Source organism: Schistocerca cancellata, chromosome 2 (assembly GCF_023864275.1).
Source record: "Schistocerca cancellata isolate TAMUIC-IGC-003103 chromosome 2, iqSchCanc2.1, whole genome shotgun sequence".
Taxonomy (NCBI): Eukaryota; Metazoa; Arthropoda; class Insecta; order Orthoptera; family Acrididae; genus Schistocerca; species Schistocerca cancellata.
In genome coordinates, this window is record NC_064627.1 from 813,381,942 (window position 1) to 813,405,525 (window position 23,584).

The 23,584-nt window shown below is 41.1% G+C and overlaps 1 protein-coding gene across 2 annotated transcripts in view; it reads left to right on the forward strand.

The window, feature by feature from the left end:
* LOC126162703 (targeting protein for Xklp2 homolog) overlaps positions 1–23,584 on the forward strand; it is a 155,027-nt gene that overhangs the window by 45,447 nt on the left and 85,996 nt on the right. For both annotated transcript variants that reach the window (XM_049919356.1, XM_049919355.1), the window contains exons 4-6: positions 3,396–3,519; positions 22,174–22,336; positions 22,408–22,531. In XM_049919356.1, the coding sequence (XP_049775313.1) occupies positions 3,396–3,519; positions 22,174–22,336; positions 22,408–22,531 (411 nt within the window). The remainder of the gene's footprint in view (positions 1–3,395; positions 3,520–22,173; positions 22,337–22,407; positions 22,532–23,584) is intronic.

The window sequence follows — 23,584 nt, forward strand, 5'->3', positions numbered from 1 at the left end:
ACCGCACTTCCATCATGATGTTCCGCAGTTCTTAAACAGGAGATTGGAAAACCGATGGATCGGTCGTGGTGGAGATCACGATCAGCAATTCATGTCATGGCCTCCATGCTCTCCCGACTTAACCCCATGCAATTTCTTTCTGTGGGGTTATGTGAAAGATTCAGTGTTTAAACCTCCTCTACCAAGAAACGTGCCAGAACTGCGAGCTCACATCAACGATGCTTTCGAACTCATTGATGGGCACATGCTGCGCCGAGTGTGGGAGGAACTTGATTATCGGCTTGATGTCTGCCGAATCACTAAAGGGGCACATATCGAACATTTGTGAATGCCTAAAAAAACTTTTTGAGTTTTTGTATGTGTGTGCAAAGCATTGTGAAAATATCTCAAATAATAAAGTTATTGTAGAGCTGTGAAATCGCTTCAATCATTTGTAATAACCCTGTATGATTCATTGTGATAGTTTGGGAAATGTTATTTCGGAAGCTAAATATGCTATCCATAGATATTTTGGTGTCATTCACTATTTGATTATGAAAAGAGATTTAGTCCATTAACTACTTCAAGAGCCTTGGCACCCAGAGTGTATCCGCTGATTTAGTTGATGAATAAATGGTATATTGTATAGTTTCTGAGGACGCCTATGACATGAGTAAGATTTGGACCTGCTAATCAGTTCCATATTAACTGTGCTTTTGCTCTTCTTCGCGAACTTCTTTTCCTTTGCAGAGTATTCAGGGCTAGAGGCTAAAAGAGAGCTGTCAGACCTATGAATTGACAAACAAAATTTCTTCTTTAAATACCTCTATATTAAAGCTTCTTTAGGCATAGACAGATAATTCCTGTCATTCATTTATAACATTTTTGTATTAAAATGGTTACAGTGTCATCTCTTATCAGACTGTACAGTGTGAATACGTTTTGACAGATCACATATCAGAGATTGAATGTCAGAATGAAAGTTTGAAAACTTCATTTGCTTCACTTTTGTGACATCGCTAATTGTGTATTTCTTGCAGTTCTTCTATGACCACAACATACCTTTAAGCCGGGACATCTAAGAACATGCAGCCTACAGCAGGTGGTGATGCTAATTGCATCATCTTGTCTTGCAGATACGCTACACCCATGTACCTCGTGCTACATGCACATAACAATAGCCCATTTCTCCCACAACATGCTGCCTGAAACTTGACGTGTAATAAAAACAAAATAAATTATTAAATATCAAAATCTGTCATTCCTTAGAAGGACGGAGAGTGTAACACTATAGTTCCAATTGGTAAATGTTGCAGCCACAGTATGGAATCAAAAGCCATGTCTCGTGCAGACCATGGAGAAAAGGGTGTGATCAAACTGTGTTATACTATCAAAGTGTCTTTATAGAAGTCCTCAAAACAGTTGCATAACTTGTAATATAATTAATCTCTCCTCAGTGTGGAAGCTTTTGTACTTCCTTCTCTTCTTCTCTCTACCATCCCAACCTCTCTCTTGACCCATCTCCCTCAGGTGTCTTGCCACTTCCTCTGCACATTAATTTGTCTCCCTCTGAACACCCCTGCTCCTCAACCTACATACATCTTCCTCTCAACTATACCACCCCATCCACATCTCTCTCACATCCTGCCTCTAGCACATTATGGCGCTGTTTGTTTCAAATTAGTCATTTCATACTCATCTGTTCAGAGGATGAAGTTCTATTTGGACATTTATTACTCACATTTCATTGTATGGCATGCTGATTGATCATGTACGAGGTGCATTCAAGTTCTAAGGCCACCGATTTTTTTTTTCTAATTAACTACTCACCCGAAGTCGATGAAACTGGCGTTACTTCTCGACTTAATCGCCCTGCAGACGTACACATCTTTCACAACGCTGACGCCGTGATTCCATGGCAGCGGCGAAGGCTTCTTTAGAAGTCTGTTTTGACCACTGGAAAATCGCTGAGGCAATAGCAGCATGGCTGGTGAATGTGCGGCCACGGAGAGTGTCTTTCATTGTTGGAAAAAGCCAAAAGTCACTAGGAGCCAGGTCAGGTGAGTAGGGAGCATGAGGAATCACTTGAAAGTTGTTATCACGAAGAAACTGTTGCGTAACAGCTCGATGTGCGGGTGCGTTGTCTTGGTGAAACAGCACACGCGCAGCCCTTCCCGGACGTTTTCGTTGCAGTGCAGGAAGGAATTTGTTCTTCAAAACATTTTCGTAGGATGCACCTGTTACGTAGTGCCCTTTGGAACGCAATGGGTAAGGATTACACCCTCACTGTCCCAGAACATGGACACCATCATTTTTTCAGCACTGGCGGTTACCCGAAATTTTTTTGGTGGCAGTGAATCTGTGTGCTTCCATTGAGCTGACTGGCGCTTTGTTTCTGGATTGAAAAATGGCATCCACGTCTCATCCATTGTCACAACTGATGAAAAGAAAGTCCCATTCACACTGTCGTTGCGCGTCAACATTGCTTGGCAACATGCCACACGGGCAGCCATGTGGTCGTCCGTCAGCATTTGTGGCACCCACCTGGATGACACTTTTCGCATTTTCAGGTCGTCATGCAGGATTGTGTGCACAGAACCCACAGAAATGCCAACTCTGGAGGCGATCTGTTCAACAGTCATTCGGTGATCCCCCAAAACAATTCTCTCCACTTTCTCGATCATGTTGTCAGACCGGCTTGTGTGAGCCCGAGGTTGTTTCGGTTTGTTGTCACACAAAGTTCTGCCTTCATTAAACTGTCGCACCCACGAACGCACTTTCGACACATCAATAACTCCATCACCACATGTCTCCTTCAACTGTCGATGAATTTCAATTGGTTTCACACCACGCAAATTCAGAAAACGAATGATTGCACACTGTTCAAGTAAGGAAAACGTCGCCATTTTAAGTATTTAAAACAGTTCTCATTCTCGCCGCTGGCGGTAAAATTCCATCTGCCGTACAGTGCTGCCATCTCTGGGACGTATTGACAATGAACGCGGCCTCATTTTAAAACAATGCGCATGTTTCTATCTCTTTCCAGTCCGGAGAAAAAAAATCGGAGGCCTTAGAACTTGAATGCACCTCGTAAGTGTCATTTCGAATGTTGGTATTTTCACTACTGCTCTTAGGGTACCTCTCATTTGTGCTACATGTGAGATGATTACAAAAACAGGTGAAAACTTGAAAGTAATATATGATGCATTTATTTATTTATTTACTTATTTTATTTTATTTATTTATTTATTTTTTTGGTCCGAAATATGTTTCGCCTCTTACTTGCTGAAATAGTAACTTAATGCTGTCATTATCAATCTGCCAGTTGATTTTCCCATCTGTGAAGTCTCATTTTCTGGTGAGTGGTTGCCTTTCCTCATTTTTGTGTACTACGATCTGATTGTTATTGATTTCAGGACAAATCAAATGATTTGCACTTCGAAAAGAAGTCTCTACAGAAGAAATTTGTCAGTACAGCAGAAGCTATGTACAAATTCCAGAGAAGTACACCTGAGAGATTCCATACAAAGCCTGTTATAGGTAATTAAAATCTTAGTTTTCCATAAGAAAAAAAAAAGAAACCTAACTCCTGAAACCTGAATTTGGTTTCATCAAATCAGTTAGTATTCAGGAGTAGCTGATTACCTTATCCCCTCACTTCCTCCTGACTCCTGGGCACTCAGCCCTCCTTATAAGAGAGAGAGAGAGAGAGAGAGAGAGAGAGAGAGAGTGTGTGTGTATTTTGACTGTCATTTAGAATGGCTGCTTGTTATCATTTATGTGAAATGGCGAAACAGTGGGAAGTCAAAGTTTGAATATCAAGAATATTACAAAAAGGACAGGGCACAGTGAGAGAACGGTCATGTGTTCATGAGATGTGCTTGCTTGTGTGAAAGTGTTTTATTTTCTGAAGAAGGCTTTGACAGAAAACTTATGTATAACAGTCTTTCAACTGTGCCTGGATGCAACTCAGTGTGTTATCGCTATGGTAAGTAGCAATCTGTCCTTTTTGTAATATGGAATGGTCACCAATCAACCTAGTGAGACATAAACATTATACAGTTTTAAACATGGCTGTTGCTCAGCAACTTTATACTGGTTTCAACATAGTATTATACAACCAACTGGTTACAAATAACTGTTACGTATGTTGACCTAAGTTTGAACACCTACTAAGGGTGTCTTCATCAGAATGAAATGTTGATAAATTGTAAAATTACATTGCTTAAAAGCAATGGTCAGAATTAAAAGCAGCAATGCTCAAACCAGAAGTTAATAAAACTTTCCAGCCTTTGCCACTTGTGCCAGCTAGGAACATCATCAGACTGATTGGTCTTAGTAGATTTCAAAACATAGTTCAATGTACCTAACAGTTATTTGCAACTGGTTGGCTGTATAATCCTATGCTGAACCTAAAGATTGTCATATTTACACTTTTTTGACACAACCGTAGCATTTTTACTTACTAGCAGGTGCCCCTTACTCTAACAGTATTTTGTTGTGGTTAGTAAGTTGAGTGTGCAAGATGTATTTAGCTTAACTACGCCCAACAAAGTGACACATAAACAGAATTTTCATGATTTTAGCTTGTATAGATATTCATCTTTAGTCACAGATGTTCGTCACTTGCTCATCAATAAAATATTAGTGCTGAACACTTTTCATCGACTCCATACACTAAACACATTCTGAAGTTCCATGACCACTGAAAATATTAGAGTTGACTGAAAAGTAATGCCTCCACCTTCGTAACTCAACAGTTTGCAGCATTGGTATGCGGCAGGTACTGGCTTGTTCTGTAGCCTCTTCTCTATAACTCCAGTTGACGGGAAGCCTTACCATTGAATGGTTGTGTTGTTACAATGAAAAGTATGGAACCCTGTGCAGATGGTTGTCAGTGCGATAGAAGCAACGTGCAATCATTGATTTCTTGACAGCAGAAGGTGTCACCCCAAAGAAGATTCATCAGAGAATGAAAGCAGTTTATGGTGATTGTGTGTTGATCTTAGTACTGTCCGTCTTTATTCTCGTAATGCGATTATGAGAGTAGTTTCTGGCAAATTTCAAGTCTGTGTGCTTTCATTTCAGGGGTCAGCATCCGGGGTAGCCCTCATGCACAGATCTTCCGATAGCCAAGCAAAGCAATAATGTGACCCAAGTGTTCTTGTGAAATGCCAATTGTGCTTGCAATTTCTGAATCAATCTGTCAACATTTTGCTTGTGAAACTCTGTGGTTGCTGTCACAGGATGTCCAACTCTTTGTCATGCAGGTCCGATGTTCCCACCACAACATCTTTAAACTTACTAGCCGATCGACGCACAGTACTCACATCAACACAATCACCATAAATTGCTTTCATTCTCTGATGAATCTCCTTTGGGGTGACACCTTCTGCTGTCTAGAATTCAATGACTGCACATTGCTTAAATCACATTAACTGACTGTCTGCACAGGGTTCCACACTTTACACTGTAACAACACAACCATAAAATGCTAAGGCTTCCTGCCAACTGGAGCTGTAGAGAGGAGGCTACAGAACAAGCCAGTACCTGCCATATACCAATGCTGCCAACTGTTGAAGAGTTACGAAGGTGGAGGCATTACTTTCCAGTCACCCTCATATTTCTGAGTCGATATCCATTTTCGACTGTAGAAGAGTACTCAGCTTTCTGTGTTCATCAAATTTTGGGAAGATGTTACGGCAGTTGTTAAAGGGTCCTGCTAGCCTTTTGATCTGCTGAAATCTTCAGTCTGAAGCTTCAGAGCTATTTCTTGGACCTTCTTGCATAAAAAATTTCCACCCATGGAAGCAGATATTTCCACTTCTCATTTCATGAGGCCATTTTGTTAATTAGATGGTTTCCAAGTCCTGGAGTCTACGCACACTTTCAGTTCCCTATGCAGCTATCACACGTGGTTTTGTCTGAGTGGTAAACCGTGCAGTTACATGTGGTACTGCATACTTCAAGCATGCCATTCACCTATGCGAGAGACTTTTTGGGAATTCCTTGGCATCAGTTGTATTATGTGTAGTGACATGTAAAAATGTGTGCCGGACTGGGTCTCTAATGTGTATTTCCCACTTAGCATGTGCCTTAAACATTTGACCTATCGGTGCATGCCCCACAGTCCAATCCAAATCTCCACATGTCGCACTGTCTACACTCCTATGTTGCAGTCTACTAAACTCATCACCTAATGCTCACTACATTCTTGCATTTCCTCAACAGGAAGAATGAGACAGTGAGGAATTGAGACCAATGTTATCACTGTTCATCCGCCTAGGCTTGTAATACTTTCATAAAGGCTGTAGTCTTCAGTGACAAAAAAAAACTGTGCGTTTCTTTGGTAAATGCACAGTTTTCGTTCTTAGTGTCACCTGAACATCAAACTGTTCTCATTAATCACATGGGGAAAAAATGCGCATTTAGATTTTGTTGAGAGCTTCTGAAATTGTCCTGAACATTTGGGGTATAGAATGTATTGCTTCCTGTTGTATGTCCAGCCGGCACAACGTTATTATAGTGTTTGAAAAAATGACGTGGAGGCTGTATACAATCGTTTAAAGTAAAATCTGGCAATTTCTGGGGCCTGACGTGACTCGTAAAGGTGTAGTGTAGAAAATAACTTCAGATTGGGTTCTCAGAAGCAATTAAAGAACAGCAGCACAACTGCAGCCACACAACAAACTGCAGGTGGCTTATTCTTGTTTCCCATTATCACTTTACCACCTTGAACATGGCACAGAATACCAGAATTGAAAGAAAAGTGGGAAAAACTGAATGTAAAATAACACCTTCAGTTCAGACAACTGTAGAGATATTGACTTGAATGGTTAACTGCATAAACTGAAGGTAGGTAGTCTTCTTTATGTGATGATAAACGATGAATGTTCTCTCTCTCTCTCTCTCTCTCTCTCTCTCTCTCTCTTTTAAATGCAGAAGGCCCATGAGTTTCAGCAGTTAGGAATGCATGCTTAACTTTTCGGTATACACTGCACAACGAAGATTGTGCCAAATTGTATACCTTTGCCATGTTAAATTGTGACATTCAGATTCTTTGACGACATAAATAATTGTCAGCTTTAGCGAAATCTTCAGGTTTCTTATTTTGCTGGCCTTAACTGCATAAAACTATCACGGTGTAGAATTAAACACTTTGCTAAACAACACAATCTGATGAATTTGTGTGGCCTGGGACCGTTGTCATTTGTGGGTAAGTACTTTACTGCCCAAGCTATCCAAGCATGACTCACAACTCTCAAAGTGCCCATTCCCCTCCAGCTTTCCTTCTGCCAGAACCTCGTGTCCTGCCTTCCCGACTTCACAGAAATTCTTCTACATACCTTTTGTGGGACTTCTGTGAAATGTGGAAGGTAGGAGATAATGTACTGGTGGAAATACGGCAGTGAGGGTGGTTTATGAGCCGACAACCATACTTGGGTAGTTAAGTTGGTAGTGCACCTCCTCATAAAAGGCAAATACCTCAGGTTCGAGTCCTTCTGTGGCACATTCTTTTAATCTACCAGGAAGTTTCACAACAGTAAAGTGCTTTATTTTGATATTTCTAATATTTGTACAAACATTCTCATTAAAGAAAATATAGACATAATCAAAAATAAATTAGTTAAGCACAAAAAGTATGTCTGGGTGAAATATGTGGGTTAACTCAACTGTTGCAATTTACTCTTTTTTTTCAAGTAAGATAGCTTGCAGTGCTATGTACTCAAAACCAGACGGTTTAACCTTGGGGAACTGCATGGCAGGAATCTTGCCAAACAGTCATTAACAATGTCAAATAAACATTTTTTTTTTGCAGACAGCTGACAACGTTGTTTATTACAAACATTTTGTAGATGACACTGTAGTCCTATTAGATGGTAGAGGACATTCATAACGTGCATTCACAGATAAATAAAATCAAATTCAGCTGTAAAGTCAAAGTAAATAACTGTAACTTTGTGGATGTTACAGTAAAGATAAAGGACATAATGCACAAATTATGTATAATCGCGCACGCGTTCTCTCTCTCTCTCTCTCTCTCTCTCTCTCTCTCTCTCTCTCTCTCTCTCTCAAGACCGACCACTTAGAACAATATTGGTCCTAGGAAGCCAGCCAATTATGCCGTTACTTAGTGTTACTGACACACATATAATTGATGTATCTTCAACAGTAATGCATACTAAAAAAGGACCAAGTTGCAAGATTTATTTTTCATATTTGTGAGTTCTTAGGTAGATTACATATTCTAAAATAATGATGACAAAGAATAATTATAAAAAAAATAAAAAAAAATAGTGGGGTAAATTACTGAGCAATTTCTTCCTCTTGTGCTTCCAAAATTTGTTACTCGACAAACATTACATATTTGTAGCTGAATTACAGCAAGTTGCAAAACCTAATGTGTACACTGCACGAAATTACATCAATGTGATCACATTGGTTCAACCATTCGTAACAACTGCTACTACATGTGTTAATCTTTCTTTCGAAATAATTCTAAAAACTGACAATAGAAGGCAGCACCAACAAAGGGACAGATTGTGAGAGATATCCGTAATTGTTCTCATGTGAAATGAGTCCAATTTTCGAGTGATGTGCAGATCGCATGTCGAGAAAGTCGCGACCCAACCCATACTCGGGTAAGTTCTTTTTAACACAAAGTTGTGGCCCAATTTATGCTCGGTCTGTGTCTTGAAAGTGTTAATCAATAACACATTGTTCTGCCCTGTAATCTATAGAAAGTGTAATTTCACATGGTAATCTGGAGAATGATGAATCTTCAGCTTGTGGAAGATGGGATTGACCAGGAAATAGCAATCTTAAAAAATGTAGCTGAAGTAAAAAGATTTTGAACCACAGTATTTTGTCTTTGCAGGATGCAATGGCCATGACAGTTTGGTGCTCTTTCCATTTTTTATTTTTTTAAAAGAAACAGTCATTGTCTTCCCCTCTGCACAAATATCGATTGTTCCAGGGGTTGGGAGGCAGCTGCACTTATGTACAGTGACAAGTATCATCTCACCCTGTGCCTACTTATTCAAACTAAATTCTTTCAGTTGCATTTTTTATTGTGGCATTATTGTAGATCTATTGCACTACTTGTCACCTCGTTTTTGGCTGTTACGCATTGAGAGAAACAATAACTTTTGTAAGTTGATATACTATTTATCATAGTTTTTTCCCCTCAGTGTATGACAGAAGTTGATTTGCTTTGTTCTTTAGATTGGATTATTTTGCCAGAGACCTTGTGGAGCCTTGGGACTCTGCAGAGCACACTCAGAGTATCACTGTTCTAGAGAGAAATGGCCATTTACTTCTCCCATATTATGGTAACATTTCAAACAAAATAGCAAAGACTTAAATAATATAAAAATCAGAATTTGGTTTCACACTGAAAACAATATTAAGTGTGACACCCCAACCACTGAACAGAACCACTAAATAAATATAGTATATATAAGTTTTATGTGACTATTCTGACACGATAAACATCAAGCAAACCTCAAAAAAGCTTTGGATTTGCTTAAAACAGCATGAGAAATCCAACAAAAATAATCAAAGTACTGTCTCTATGCCTCTCGTACATAACAAATAAATGGCCCAAAAATATTTACTACGTACTCCAGATTGTTAATCATGCAAAGAAAAAAAATGAATATTACAGAAAAAGTTCAGATTGTTGGTCATTTTTAAAACTAACGAAGTGCACTTATCAGTGAACAAATCAGACTAAAATAACAAAGATATTTTGACAATTATACTGGTATTCTGCTTAATTAACACTAATCAAAACTAAAGTAAGAAATGGAAATGTCGTATGGCTAGGGCCTCCCGTCGGATACACAGTTCGCCTGGTGCAAGTAGTTTGAGTTGATGCCATTTTGGCGACTTGCGTGTTGTTGGGGACGAGATGATGATTATTAGGACAACACAACACTCAGTCCTTGAGTGAGTGGAGAAAATCTCCTACCCAACCAGGAATCGAATCCAGGCCCCTTAGCATGACATTCCGTCGCACTGACCACTCAGCTACCGGGGCGGGCAAAACTAAAGTAGCAATTTTGTTTGTTTTTTCTACAGTTGTGAGTGCTTGCATACTAGGTGAAATTTTTAAATTTTTTACTTCCCGTTTTGATACAACATATAATTTTAATTTATTTTTACTAGCTTTTTCTTTTGTTATACACACATGTATGTGTATCAATAAACAGATCTCTGAAATTGTTGAACTTCCCCTTCCTTTTGTCAGTTTTCCTTGCGCACGTCCCACCTCATGTGCACAAACTATCAAAACGTCAAGAACAGTTAAATTTGTGAACCAAAATGAATGGACACACATAATGTGAATACATTGCCATTTTTTTATGTGTATGGCGTATTTTTTGTCTTAATTGTCTTTCCATGAATTTATTCACACTATTGTATGCTTGTTTCATAGTGATAATGTAGTGTTTTGTTTTCACCTCTAAACACTGGATGAGGGCTTAAAAAAGTGAAACTAATGGTAAAACAAAGAGAAACAATAAATAAGCAACAGCTTAAGTGGAAAAAATTTTGCTTGTTTGTTTGTTTGTCCTAACCATTTCAATTTTCTTTTCCTTGCATATCTCGTATTCCAAGGCCTTTTTATGTATTCTTTGTGAAGTACCAAATGTAGTGCTCTTGGTAAAGAAGCTAATCAAAATTCATAGAAAATCGTCTTTAAGGGAACATTGTGTGTTCTATGCCACCAGTGTTAAATTATCGAATTTTGTGACCCATTATCTTAGAAACTTTTTAAGGCACAAACTTACAATTTTCCATAATTATTGAACACACCTTTCTAGATACACTGAACTAGAATTATTACCAAAAATGTGTTGTGGGGCAGGTTATCTTTTTTTTTTTAATTTTTTTTTTCAAACACTCAAATTTTTTGACACTTTTGTATATCAATGAACATAAAAACAAAACAACTGAGGATATTTTAATTATTCTAGTTCCACATGTGTTGAATTTTACGCTTGGCGTGCTGTGACAATTTCATGTCTCTGCCATCAGTACTTCTTTTAGAAAATGGGCCATGTATTGCAAAAAAGTAAATCAGAGATATTGAGGTTTAAAACTTTATTACAGATTCTTATATAGACTTACAATTCTGCGTCTTTTATGCACTAGACTTGCCCTAGCCCATAGTCTGTGACTTCTTCAGTGTCTCAAGAGCCCAGTTCTTGCCTCCTCCTTTTCTTTCTTGCTTCTTTTGTCATTTGCTGAGCAGCCCACGCACACACACTCACACACACACACACACACACACACACACACACACACACACACACACACACACACAGAGAGAGAGAGAGAGAGAGAGAGAGAGAGAGAGAGAGAGAGAGAGTGTATCAATCATTACAGAAATGAATCAAGCACTTTTCAGTTCATTTAAAACCTGATGAGCTGCATACGGTGCAATAAAATTTGAAATGATTGTATTACATTTTGTGTGTCCACATGTGAATTTAGGATTGAAAAGTTTTTTAACAACTGCTGTAGTACAGTACATTGACTTAAAGCTATGGTTATGCATTGCACTGTGGTATGCAAACGTAGCTTCTTGTGCTGACAGCTGCATATCCATTTCTGTTACTGATTTTAAGATTACATATTAGTCACTCGCGCATTTATTTGTTCTTTTCGTTTGATCACTAGTGCGATGTTTCTTTCTTCTTAACGTGATTCACAATGTCAGACCTTCCACCATGACCAATAGCAAATTTTGATCTGCACAACATACGTTCTACAGCTTCTCAACTACCAGTGATAAAAGGAAACTCGCTTTTTATATTGCTGTTAATATTACACTTTCGTTTTGGCATAATGAAAGTGATTGCACAGTGCAAAGCATTAACAGTGTGGTGACGAAAGCCAGAGAGCAAGTATCAGTGGTGTAGAGTATCTCTGGACCGAAAGGACGGATTCAGTGGATAGATTTAGAAGAGAAGAATCTTCGTTGTTATTCGTAACCTCAAGAGGACATAGTTTTCAGGAGAAAGAAAACTGGCGTTCTACAGATCGGAGCGTGGAATGTCAGATCCCTTAATCGGGCAGGTAGGTTAGAAAATTTAAAAAGGGAAATTGACAGGTTAAAGTTAGATATAGTGGGAATTGGTGAAGTTCGATGGCAGGAGGAACTTTTGGTCACTTGAATACAGGGTTATAAATGCAAAATCAAATAGGGGTGATGCAGGAGTAGGGTTAATATTGAATAAAAAAAAAAAAAAAGAGAACCACTTCTATGAATATCAAGAGTTCAGATGGAAACCCAGTTCTAAGCAAAGAAGGGAAGCAGAAAGCTGGAAGGAGTATATAGAGGGTCTATACAAAGGCGATGTACTTGAGGACAATATTATGGAAATGGAAGAGGATGTAGATGAAGATGAAATGGGAGATACAATACTGCGTGAAGAGTTTGACAGAGCAATGAAAGACCTGAGTCGAAAGAAGGCCCCCAGAGTAGACAACATTCCATTAGAACTACTGACAGCCTTGGGAGAGCCAGCCCTGACAAAACTCTACCATCTGGTGAGCAAGATGTATGAGACGGGCAAAATCCCATGAGACTTCAAGAAGAATATAATAATTCCAATCCCAAAGAAAGCAAGTGTTGACAGATGTGAAAATTACCGAACTATCAGTTTAATAAGTCACAGCTGCAAAATACTAATGCGAATTCTTTACAGACGAATGGAAAAACTGATAGAAGCCGACCTCGGGGAAGATCAGTTTGGATTCCGTAGATATGTTGGAACACATGAGGCAATACTGACCCTATGACTTATCTTAGAAGAAAGATTAAGGAAAGGCAAACCTACATTTCTAGCATTTGTAGACTTAGAGAAAGCTTTTGACAATGTTGATTGGAACACTCTCTTTCAAATTCTGAAGGTGGCAGGGGTAAAATACAGGGAGCGAAAGGCTATTTACAATTTGTACAGAAATCAGATGGCAGTTATAAGAGTCGAGGCGTATGAAAGTGAAGCAGTGGTTGGGAAGGGAGTGAGACGGGGTTGTAGCCTATCCACTATGTTACTCAATCTGTATATTGAGCAAGCAATAAAAGAAACAAAAGAAAAGTTCGGAGTAGGTATTAAAATTCGTGGAGAAGAAGTAAAAACTTTGAGGTTTGCCGACGACATTGTAATTCTGTCAGATACAGCAAAGGACTTGGAAGAGCAGTTGAATGGAATGGACAGTGTCTTGAAAGGAGGGTATAAGATGAACATCAACAAAAGCAAAACGAGAATAATGGAATGTAGTCGAATTAAGTCGGGTGATGCTTAGTGAATTAGATTAGTAAATGAGATACTTAAGGTAGCAAAGGAGTTTTGCTATTTGGGGAGCAAAATAACTGATGATGGTCGAAGTAGAGGGGATATAAAATGTAGACTGGCAATGGCAAGGAAAGCGTTTCTAAAGAAGAAAAAATTGGTAACATCGAGTATAGATTTAAATGTCAGGAAGTAGTTTCTGAAAGTATTTGTATGGAGTGTAGCCATATATGGAAGGAAACGTGGACGATAAATAGTTTAGACAAGAAGAGAATAGAAGCTTGCGAAATGTGGTGCTACAGAAGAATGCTGAAGATTAGATGGGTAGATCACATAACTAATGAGGAGGTATTGAATAGAATTGGGGAGAAGAGGAGCTTGTGGCACAACTTGACTAGAAAAAGGGATCGGTAGGTAGGACATGTTCTGAGACATCGAGGGATCACCAATTTAGTATTGGAGGGCAGCGTGGAGGGTACAAATTGTAGAGGGAGACCAAGAGATGAATGCACTAAGCAGATTCAGAAGGATGTAGGCAGCAGTAGGTACTGGGAGATGAAGAAGCTTGCTCAGGATAGAGTAGCATGGAGAGCTGCATCAAACCAGTCTCAGGACTGAAGACCACAACAACAACAACAACAACAACAACATAGTGCGTTCAAAATTACTTGCGATTTTTGACAGTTCAGTACATGTTTGGGGTATGCTGAAAGTCATCACACGCTTCCTAGTGTATATAATTGCGCAGTTAATAGCAAGTCAAACAACCAGTAGCGTAAAATACTCTAGCCAAGCGGAATCATACAAAAACGGGACATTTGAGCGTCCCCCAAAAAACTTTCGGGACAGCGGGAGATTTTGGTAACAAAACGGGACTGTCCCGGGAAAAACGGGACGAATGGACATCCTACAGTATGTGTGTAGCTGCAGAATTTGACAGTCACACATAAACGTTAAAAATATTATTTGAAGGTATAACAATTGTCTGATTTTAATGTATAATGTACCAAAATGTTAAGGAAAGTCCAAAGTACATTATGGAGTAGAAAACAGGAAATATCAAATTTCAACTAATTTCACGTACAATGTCCCCTTAAAAGTCAAATTTGGAATTCATATATTTCACTTTATGCACAACCCTCCAGTCAGCATCCTTAAAGGGTGTGTTTAAATTGAAACTGTGTATTAGTCTGTTCATTACTTTTCCATGATACTATTTCATTGTAATAAAAAAAATTTTTTTTAATATGGCAAGCTGTGCATTGTAGTCAAGAAGTCAGAACTACTGCATGAACATTTATATCAGTAAGTGTTCACCTGTAAAATTGCTGTACTGCTTTCTTGTATAATTTTGGTAGGAAAATTAACAGAACACTTGTTCTAAGTGTTAGTAGCAAATCCAAATCTATTCTTTCATCTACATCTTTCAGAAATTTATATTAAAATCTCTATAGACGTACATTTCCTTTCTTTTGTCTGCTAGGTGACATAATGATTATTGAAATTTTTATAATAATATTTGAAAGTTCCGCAGTGGAGACCTGTGTACTGCAACAATTATAAATTACTTTTTTGGTAGCTGTAGTTCACAAGCCCAATATTCAAATTGTTGATCTAAGCAGAATTTACTTGGTTTGAAAGAGTCAAACTGAATTTTATTTTTCTGTGCATGACAACTTCCCCTTTCTCCTTATTTTCCCTACAGGTAAGAGCTAATAATTTATAGACATAACACATGAGTTTACTTTTTAACGTATTAGAAAAGCAGATTGTCAAATTTTTTAAACTCGGCGATTCTGATGCTTAGTGATATTCATAAATTTCTTTTTTTGTGTGTGAAGTTTCATTCTTCTGGACTGCTTTTAAAGACTGTTCCAGAGGAAACGTAAATTTGATTTTCATTATTTCATGTACTTACAGATTTTAAAAATTAATGCTGTCATAGTCTTCTCATTGAGGTGTGTAACCATATGTTAAAGGTTTAGCATAATAAGAAAAGCATTCACTTAGAATCTGTGGGTCTTGAGGCAGTGTAACTGATTGTCTGCAAATACCCAGATTATATTCTTCATTTGAAAATGAGAGCACTTAGTGGGCTTCCAACAAACTCAACACACAATTTCATCCTCCTGCGGGTCCATGTGTTAGAGTAGGCCCGAGGTATTCCTGCCTGTCGTAAGAGGCGACTAAAAGGAGTCTCACACCTTTCGGCCTTTGTGTGATGGTCCCCTGTAGGGTTTGACCTCCATTTTTCAAAATTTTCCCGAAGAGCGAGCCAATTGGGAAAGGCGCCTTACATGGTGCATCATGTCCATCGTGCATTGGGATCTTTAGCCCACTTGCTCGTCATTGCATTACAGTCCCATTCTCCATTTCTTGGACGGGGACATCTTCCTGGGTGCGCTTTCCACCAAACCAATGCAGTGTCACTTTCTGTGCCGACGATGACCATGGGCTTCTTTGCACCTCATATCCAGCACGGTAGCCAGTCTGTTGGGGTAGGGCCGCCATGTACCCTTTTGGTTGTACCCCTGACAACATAGGGATTGCTCTACTGATGCCTGCACCATTAACTCCCCACGTATGCCAAGGATTGGGCCATCCTGCTAGGTGGCCTTTGCTGCAGGTGGGTGGTGCCCGTGGGGAGGATCACTGTTCAGAGTTGGTGGCATCAGGGCGGATAACATGCCCATGAAGTGTAGCATGTCATCTCTTGCTGGTGGTCCGCAGCCAGCAGTCTCTAAGCGGGCAAAGTCTAACTTCAGTGCCAAGAAATATGACCCCAAGTCGTTCCCCTCCCTGGCCACACCATGGGAGGAACACCAGGCTAAGGATGACAGTGAAGCTTATTTGCCCCAGTACCTCGTATGTAAGAGAGTTGATGGGGAATCTTTCATGTCCATGAAGCCAAAGTTTTTTGTGGAACATTTGGAGGACATGTTTGGGGAGGTGAAGGGCTTGTCCAAATTGCCCTCTGGTTCAGTTTTGATAAAAATGGCATCCTGTGCCCAGTCATGGGCATTACTCGCTTGTGGCAAGTCTGTTACCATCATGCCTCCTAAGAGCTTAAATATGGTCCAGGGTATCATATTCCACAGGGACCTTCTTTTGCAGTCTGACGAGGAGATGCGTGCCAATTTAGATGGGCGAGGTGTTTATTTCATCTGGCATGTCCATCGGGGTCCGAGGGGTAGCCAAGTTGCCAGCGGTGCCTTCATCTTGTTCTTCGACGGTGACACATTGCCCAAGAAGGTCAAGGTGATGGTCTACCGCTGTGATGTCAAGTCATATATCCCTCACTGATGCGGTGCTTTAAGTGCTGGAAGTTCGGCCATATATCTTCACGGTGTACTTCCAGCGTCACATGTCGAGATTGCGGACGCCCATCACATCCCGCCTCCCATCTGTATCAACTGCGGAGAGCACCATTCGCCTTGCTCGGCTAACTGCAGAATTCTCCAGAAAGAAAGGAAAATCATGGAGTAAAAGACCCTGGACTGACTGACCTACACTGAGGATAAGAGAAAATTTGAGTGCCTACATCCTGTGTCTGTGACCACCTCATATGCTGCTGCAACAAGAACAGTTGTCTCCCCTTCAGTTCCTCAAATTTCTGTCGCCTCTCGGAACCGGGAGACTACAGCTGCCCCCTTCATGGTGGGGGGCACTTTCCTCCCTGCTGCTCCCACACCACCTGCTTTGGGAGCTGGTTGTGTTCCATGCTCATCCTCAGTCCTGTAGACTGGTTCAGTGAAGTCCTCCCAGTCAGGGAAACCCAAGGAACAGCACCAGAAATCGATAATCACCAAGAACAAGGAACTTGCGTGGCACCCACAGTGCCACTACCTAGAAGCTCTGCGTCTGAGGATGGGGTGGAGATTCTGGCATCTGCTGAGGACCTGGATCTCGCCAGACTGTCAGACACAACGGATATAGACTGCTCAGGCAAAAAGTCGGTGGCAGCAGGTGACCCTGAGGCATAAACTGCCTCATTGAATAATCCATGCCTTCCAAGTCTCACGATGACGTCATCCCCCAATGTAATTGCGGCGGTTTTTTCCACTGCCTGCCTGAGTTACAGCATCTGTTAAGCTTTACACCTGCTTTCTGCATTGCCCTCCAGGCAGCCTGGTTCCCGGCAATGTGGACCCATGCTCTCCGTGGCTATAAGGTATATTACAGGAACCATAGTGTCTATAATAGTGTGTCAGGTGGAGTTTGTGTCTACATCCTAAACTCAGTCTGCAGTGAATCTGTGCCCCTTCAAACCCCTCTTGAAGCTGTGGCTGTCAGAATCAGGACGGCGCAGGAAATAACTGTCTGCAGTGTATATCTTCATCCAGATGGTGCAGTACCCCTGAATGTATTGGCTGCACTGATTGATTAACTCCCTGAACCTTTCCTACTTTTGGGAGATTTTAACACTCATAACCCCTTGTGGGGTGGTACCGTGCTTACTGGCAGAGGCAGAGATGTGGAAACTTTACTGTATCAGTTGGACCTCTGCCTCTTAAATACTGGGGCCGCCACACATTTCAGTGTTGCTCATGGTAGTTACTCGGCCATTGATTTATCAATTTGCATCCCAGGACTTCTGCCAACTATCCAGTGGAGAGCACATGACAACCTGTGTGTTAGTGACCACTTCCCCATGTTCCTGTCACTGCCCCAACATCAGGTGCACAGGCGCCTGCCCAGATGGGTGTTAAACAAGGTGGACTGGGAAACTTTCACCTCTGCTGTCACTATTGACTCTCCTCCACATCGTAACATCGATGTGATGGTTCAACAGGTGAGTACAACAATCGTTTCTGTGGCAGAAAACGCAATCCCTCGCTCTTTAGGGTGCCCCTGGCGAAAGACAGTCCCTTGGTGCTCGCCGGAAGTCGATGAGGCAATTAAGACTGTTGGCGAGCTCTACAGCTGTGTAAACGACACCCTTCTCTAGAGCATCTGATAGCCTTTAAGTGGCTCCTTGCCTGTACGCCAGCTTATAAAACAATGGAAACAGTAGTGTTGGGTGAGGTACGTGTTGACCATTGGCTGCCATACGTCACTTTCCCAAGCCTTTTTGGGTACCAGACCCCAGCAGGTATCAATGGTGAGCTATGTACAGAGACAAATGCGCTTTGCCGAGCGCTTTGCTTGAGCCTCTGTGTTGGAGAACTACCCCCAGCCTTTCACCCTCAAACGGCGGATGGAAAGGAAAGTCCTCCTGTTCACTACACACCATAGTGAACCCTATAATGCCCCATTTACGGAGTGGGAGCTCCTCAGCACCCTTGCTCATTGCCCCGACACAGCTCCTGGGCCGGGTCGAATCTACAGTCAGATGGTTAATCATCTCTTGTCTGACTACAAGCGCTATCTCCTCGTCATCTTCAATCGGATCTGGTGCGTTGTTGTATTTCCATCGCAATGGCGGGAGAGCACCATTGTTTCGGTGCCCAAACCCGGTAAAAACCCGCTTGAAGAGATAGCTATTGGCCCATCAGCCTCACCAATGTTGTTTGTAAGCTGCTGGAATGTATGGGGTGTCAGGGGTTGGGTTGAGTCGTGGAGTCAAGTGACCTGCTGTCTCCGTGTCAGGGTGGCTTCCGCCATGAGCCCTCTATCACTTATAATCTTGTGTACCTTGAGTCTACCATCCGAACAACCATTACCAGACACCAACACCTTGTTGCCGTCGTTTTTGATCTACGCAAAGTGTATGTCACCACCTGGCAACATCCTGTCCTTGCCACATTGTACAGGTGGGGTCTCTGAGGCCTGCTCCCGATTTTTATCCAGAATTTTCTGTCGCTTGGTACTTTCCGTATCAAAGTTGGTGCCCCCCATAGTTCCTCCATATCCAGTAGCATGGGATCCTGCAGGGCTCTGTATTGAGTGTATCACTATTTTTAGTTGCCGTTAACGGTGTAGCACTGTAGGGCCGTCCGTCTCACTCTCTCTGTGTGCAGACGACTTCTGCATTTGTACTGCTCCCCAAGTACTGGTGTTGCTGAGAGGTGCCTACAGGGAGCCATCCACAAGCTGTATTCATGGTGTGTAGCCCATGGTTTCCATTTTACAGCTACAAACTCATGTGTTGTGCACTTCTATCGGTGTCGTACCATTCATCCGGAACCAGAACTTTACCTTCATGACGATGCACTTACTGTAATGGAGACATATCGAATCTTAGGAATGGTTTTCTGTTCCTGATTGACTTGGCTACCTCACCTTCGTCAGTTTAAGCGGAACTGCTGGCAGCACCTCAATGCCCTCCACTGAATGAGCAACACCAACTGGGGTGCAGATTGCTCTACGCTGCTGCAGCTCTACAGAGCCTTTTTCAATCATGCCTTTACTATGGGAGTCTGGTTTACGGTTCAGCGGCGCCATCAGCGCTGCATTGACTCGACCCAGTGCACCACTGTGGCATTCGCCTAGTGGCGGTAGCTTTTAGAAAGAGTCCGATGACTGGTGTCCTTGTGGAGGCTGGAGTACCTCCAATGCGGATCCGATGTGTACAACTGCTCACCAGTTATGTTGCACACATTCGTAGTTCTCCTTAGCACCCAAATTACAGTCTCCTTTTCTCACCCAAGATAGTTCATCTCCTGCATTGGCCGCCCAGGTCAGGGCTCATGATTGCGGTTTGCGTTCTATCCCTTCTTTCCCTTTACCACCTCTACTTGAGGTCCATTCACATACACCTCCATGGTGTACACCTTGGCCAAAGCTTTGTCTGGACCTTTTGTATGGTCCTGAGGACTCTGTTAACCCCGCTGCTCTCCGCTGTCACTTCATCTTGATTCTTGACGTGTTCCGGGGCTCTGAAGTGGTTTACACTGATGACTCGATGGCTAACGGCCATGTTGGCTTCGCCTATGTCCACAAAGGCCGTTTTGAACAGCATTCCCTGCCCAATGGCTGCAGTATATTCACTGCAGATCTGGTGGCCATCTCTCGTGCACTTCAGTATATCCGTTCATGCCCCCGGGGAATCGATTCTTCGATGTACTGACTCCTTGAGCAGCCTACAAGCTATTGACCAGTGCTGCCCTCACCATCCTTTGGTTGTGTCCATCCAGGAGTCCATCTATGCCCTGGACCGGTCCTGTCGTTCAGTGGTGTTTGTGTGGACCCCAGGATATGTTGGCATCCCAGGCAAAGAACTTGCCGATAGGCTGGCCAAACAGGCTATGCGGAAACCGCTTCAGGAGATGGGCATCTTTGAACCTGACATGCGTTCTGATTTATGCCGTAGGGTTTTATGGCTTTGGGAGATGAAATGACATAACAGTACACACAACAAACTGGATGTCATTAAGGAGGCTATGAATGTGTGGAAGACTTACATGCAGGTCTCTCGCAGGGAATCAGTTGTCCTCTGTCGGCTCCGCATTGGCCACACTTGGGTGGCCCACAGTTACCTCCTGCGCCATGCAGACCCACCTGAGTGTCGGTGCAGCGCCTGGTTGACGGTGCCCCTTATTCTCATGCACTGTCCAACTTTGATTGCCCAGTGACGAGATCTTGGGTTACCGGACTCGTTGCCGCTAATTTTATCTCACAGCGCCTCATCGGCTGATTTAGTTTACGTTTTATTCGTTAGGGTGGGTTTTATCATTTGATCTAAGTTTTAGTGCATGTCCTTTGTGCCTCTGTGTCCTCCACCCTAGTGCTTCAAGGGTGGAGGTTTTAATTTGTTGCAGAGTGGCTGGCTTCTCCTTTTTTATTCTCATGGTCAGCCATCCATGGTAATCTGCTTTGTTGTTTTAATCTCTTCACCCTGTTTGTTGTGTTTATGTGGTTTTCTGGTCCCCTTTTGTTCATTTTCAAGTTTGTTGCCCGTCATCGTTCTTGTGATTTTTCCTTTGAGTCCGTTTTGAGTTACGACCGAGTGAGGTGGCGCAGTGGTAGCACACTGCACTCGCATTTGGGAGGACGATGGTTCAATCCCGCGTCCGGCCGTCCTGATTTAGGTTTTCTGTGATTTCCCTAAATCACTCCAGGCAAATGCTGGGATGGTTCCTTTGACAGGGCACGGCCGACTTCCTTTCCCCATCCTTTCCTAATCCGATGAGACCGATGACCTCGCTGTTTGGTCTCTTCCCCCAAACAACCCAACCTCAACCGTTTTGAGTTGTCAGTCTCTTTTGTTTTATCCTCACACTTTGGGCATTGTTGTATTTGGAACAAGGGACTGATGACCTTGTAGTTTGGTCCCTTTCCCCTTCTTTTAATCCAACCAACATAATTTCAAGCCTTGATAAAACTGTTAACACACTGACAACATCCCACAAAATGATGAAAGGAGAAAAGTTTACCACTTACATTTTTGCTGACCATGCAGGAAAACCACCACATTAGATGTTATGATTTAATTTATTACTTTTTTACTATTAATTATATTCCCAGCACATTTAGCACACAGTGTCCACATATACCACTGAATGTATCTGCAAATTTACATCTTTGTAAGAAATACAGTTCAGGAGTTATGATCTCATAAACATTGAGATGTGTGGAGAACTAGCATTTGCTTAAAATGGTACGCAAATTATCCAGACTGTACTCATCTAGTGTTTAATAATGAGGCCTTAGACTTCCAACAAACTTGAAACATAATTTCAAACCTTTTCTAAAGCATTTTCTCGATTATATGCATAACATCAAATATTTAACACATTAATTCATTTGTAATCAGACATATGAAGTTGTTTTATATGTGGGAGTTCAGTTCTTTACAGATTCAGGGGATAACTGCTTAAATGTAAAATGATAGCTGCAGTATTTGAATTCTTTCACTGTTATTGTTTTTCCTCCTGTACCATTTGTGTACCTTGCTGTGCCTTGTGCAACGTTCATAGTTTGATAAATTCATCATTATCTTTTACAGATGGTTCACAGAGGTGGCAAGCTAGCCAAGTAAACCCATCTTACAAGAAATTACGGTGTACTGTGCCACAGTCACCTAACTTCACTTCTCATTTACGTGTCAGACCTGTAACTTACCCGTCAAAAGAGGAGCGGGAGGAGGCTGAACTGCAGCAAATGCAAAAGTAAGTAATTGAAATAATTATCTCTTAATGCTGGAATTAAAACAGTGTGTTGTTAGCATTTAATGTTTCAGGTACATTTTCAAGGCAGCACCATTAAAGGCTGATATCTTAAAGGAACCACAATTGCCCAAGAAAGTTGATCCAAAACCAGTGACGAAACCTAGCCCATTTCAGTTGACTGAAGTGAAGAAGTTCGTAAGTTTTGTCTTTGAAAAGTTCCATTTCATTTCTGTAGTGGAATATGGAGCAGGTAGTTGCCAGTGTGTTTATACGGAACTGTATATGAAGATTGTTTGAGGCTTTGCCTTGCTAATGAAAAAGAATTTCATTTTACATACTGCTGCTCATTAGTAATTAAATTCTTTTGCCAATATTAATGACTATGAATAAGAGGAAAAATAGATACTATTTACAGAATAAATCCTTCCTTTGTTATCAAAATACAGCAGTTATACAGTGACGATCTACTTCCCTCCTCAGAAAGAATTCGTGCTAATTTCTGGTTATTTACCAACAAAATTCTTTTAAATATAGTAAGATATATAGAATTAATATTATTTTCCTCTTCTTTACTAAACTTATTTGATTAATTTATATCTGACAGCATGCTTTTTCTTAGTTTCCATTAGATCACCATTGTTTTTGTTTTAACTTTTATAGTTATTTGCTGTATCTTAGAGAGTTTCTCTTTTTACAGCAAGATAAGTATGTTCTTTGCCGTTCTTTATATTTCTGCATAATATTATAGCTAGCTTGAAAGCAGAGGTTGAAGTTAAACGTTCATACTGTAATGCACATGAAAATGTATTTTACATTTCAGATATACACCTACCGCCTTAGAGCTCACTGTCATACTAACACGGCTTTTCCTAAAAGGGAAGAATAATTGCCATTGCCATTGTAACCGTATATGCTTATATTACAGAATTCAGTAACAAATCCCACCTCTTTGGGTATTGATATCTGTCTAACATTACACTCTTCAAGTAATTTGTTACAGTAGTTGCTTAAGGTGGAAATAATTAAAAAAAACTTATTAAAATGTCATATGACAATTTAAACTATCAAGTAAACGATGAGGGTAGACTCTATTCCACTGTCAAATTTGAATTAAGTCTTGAGAAAGACTTGGCTGTGAACAGCAATCCTTCCAACACAAAAAAATGAACAGTAGCCTCTCTCACTGGATAAGTTCTGCCAGGGGTAGCTACATCAAACCAAAAAAGATCAGAAATTCTCCATTCAAAT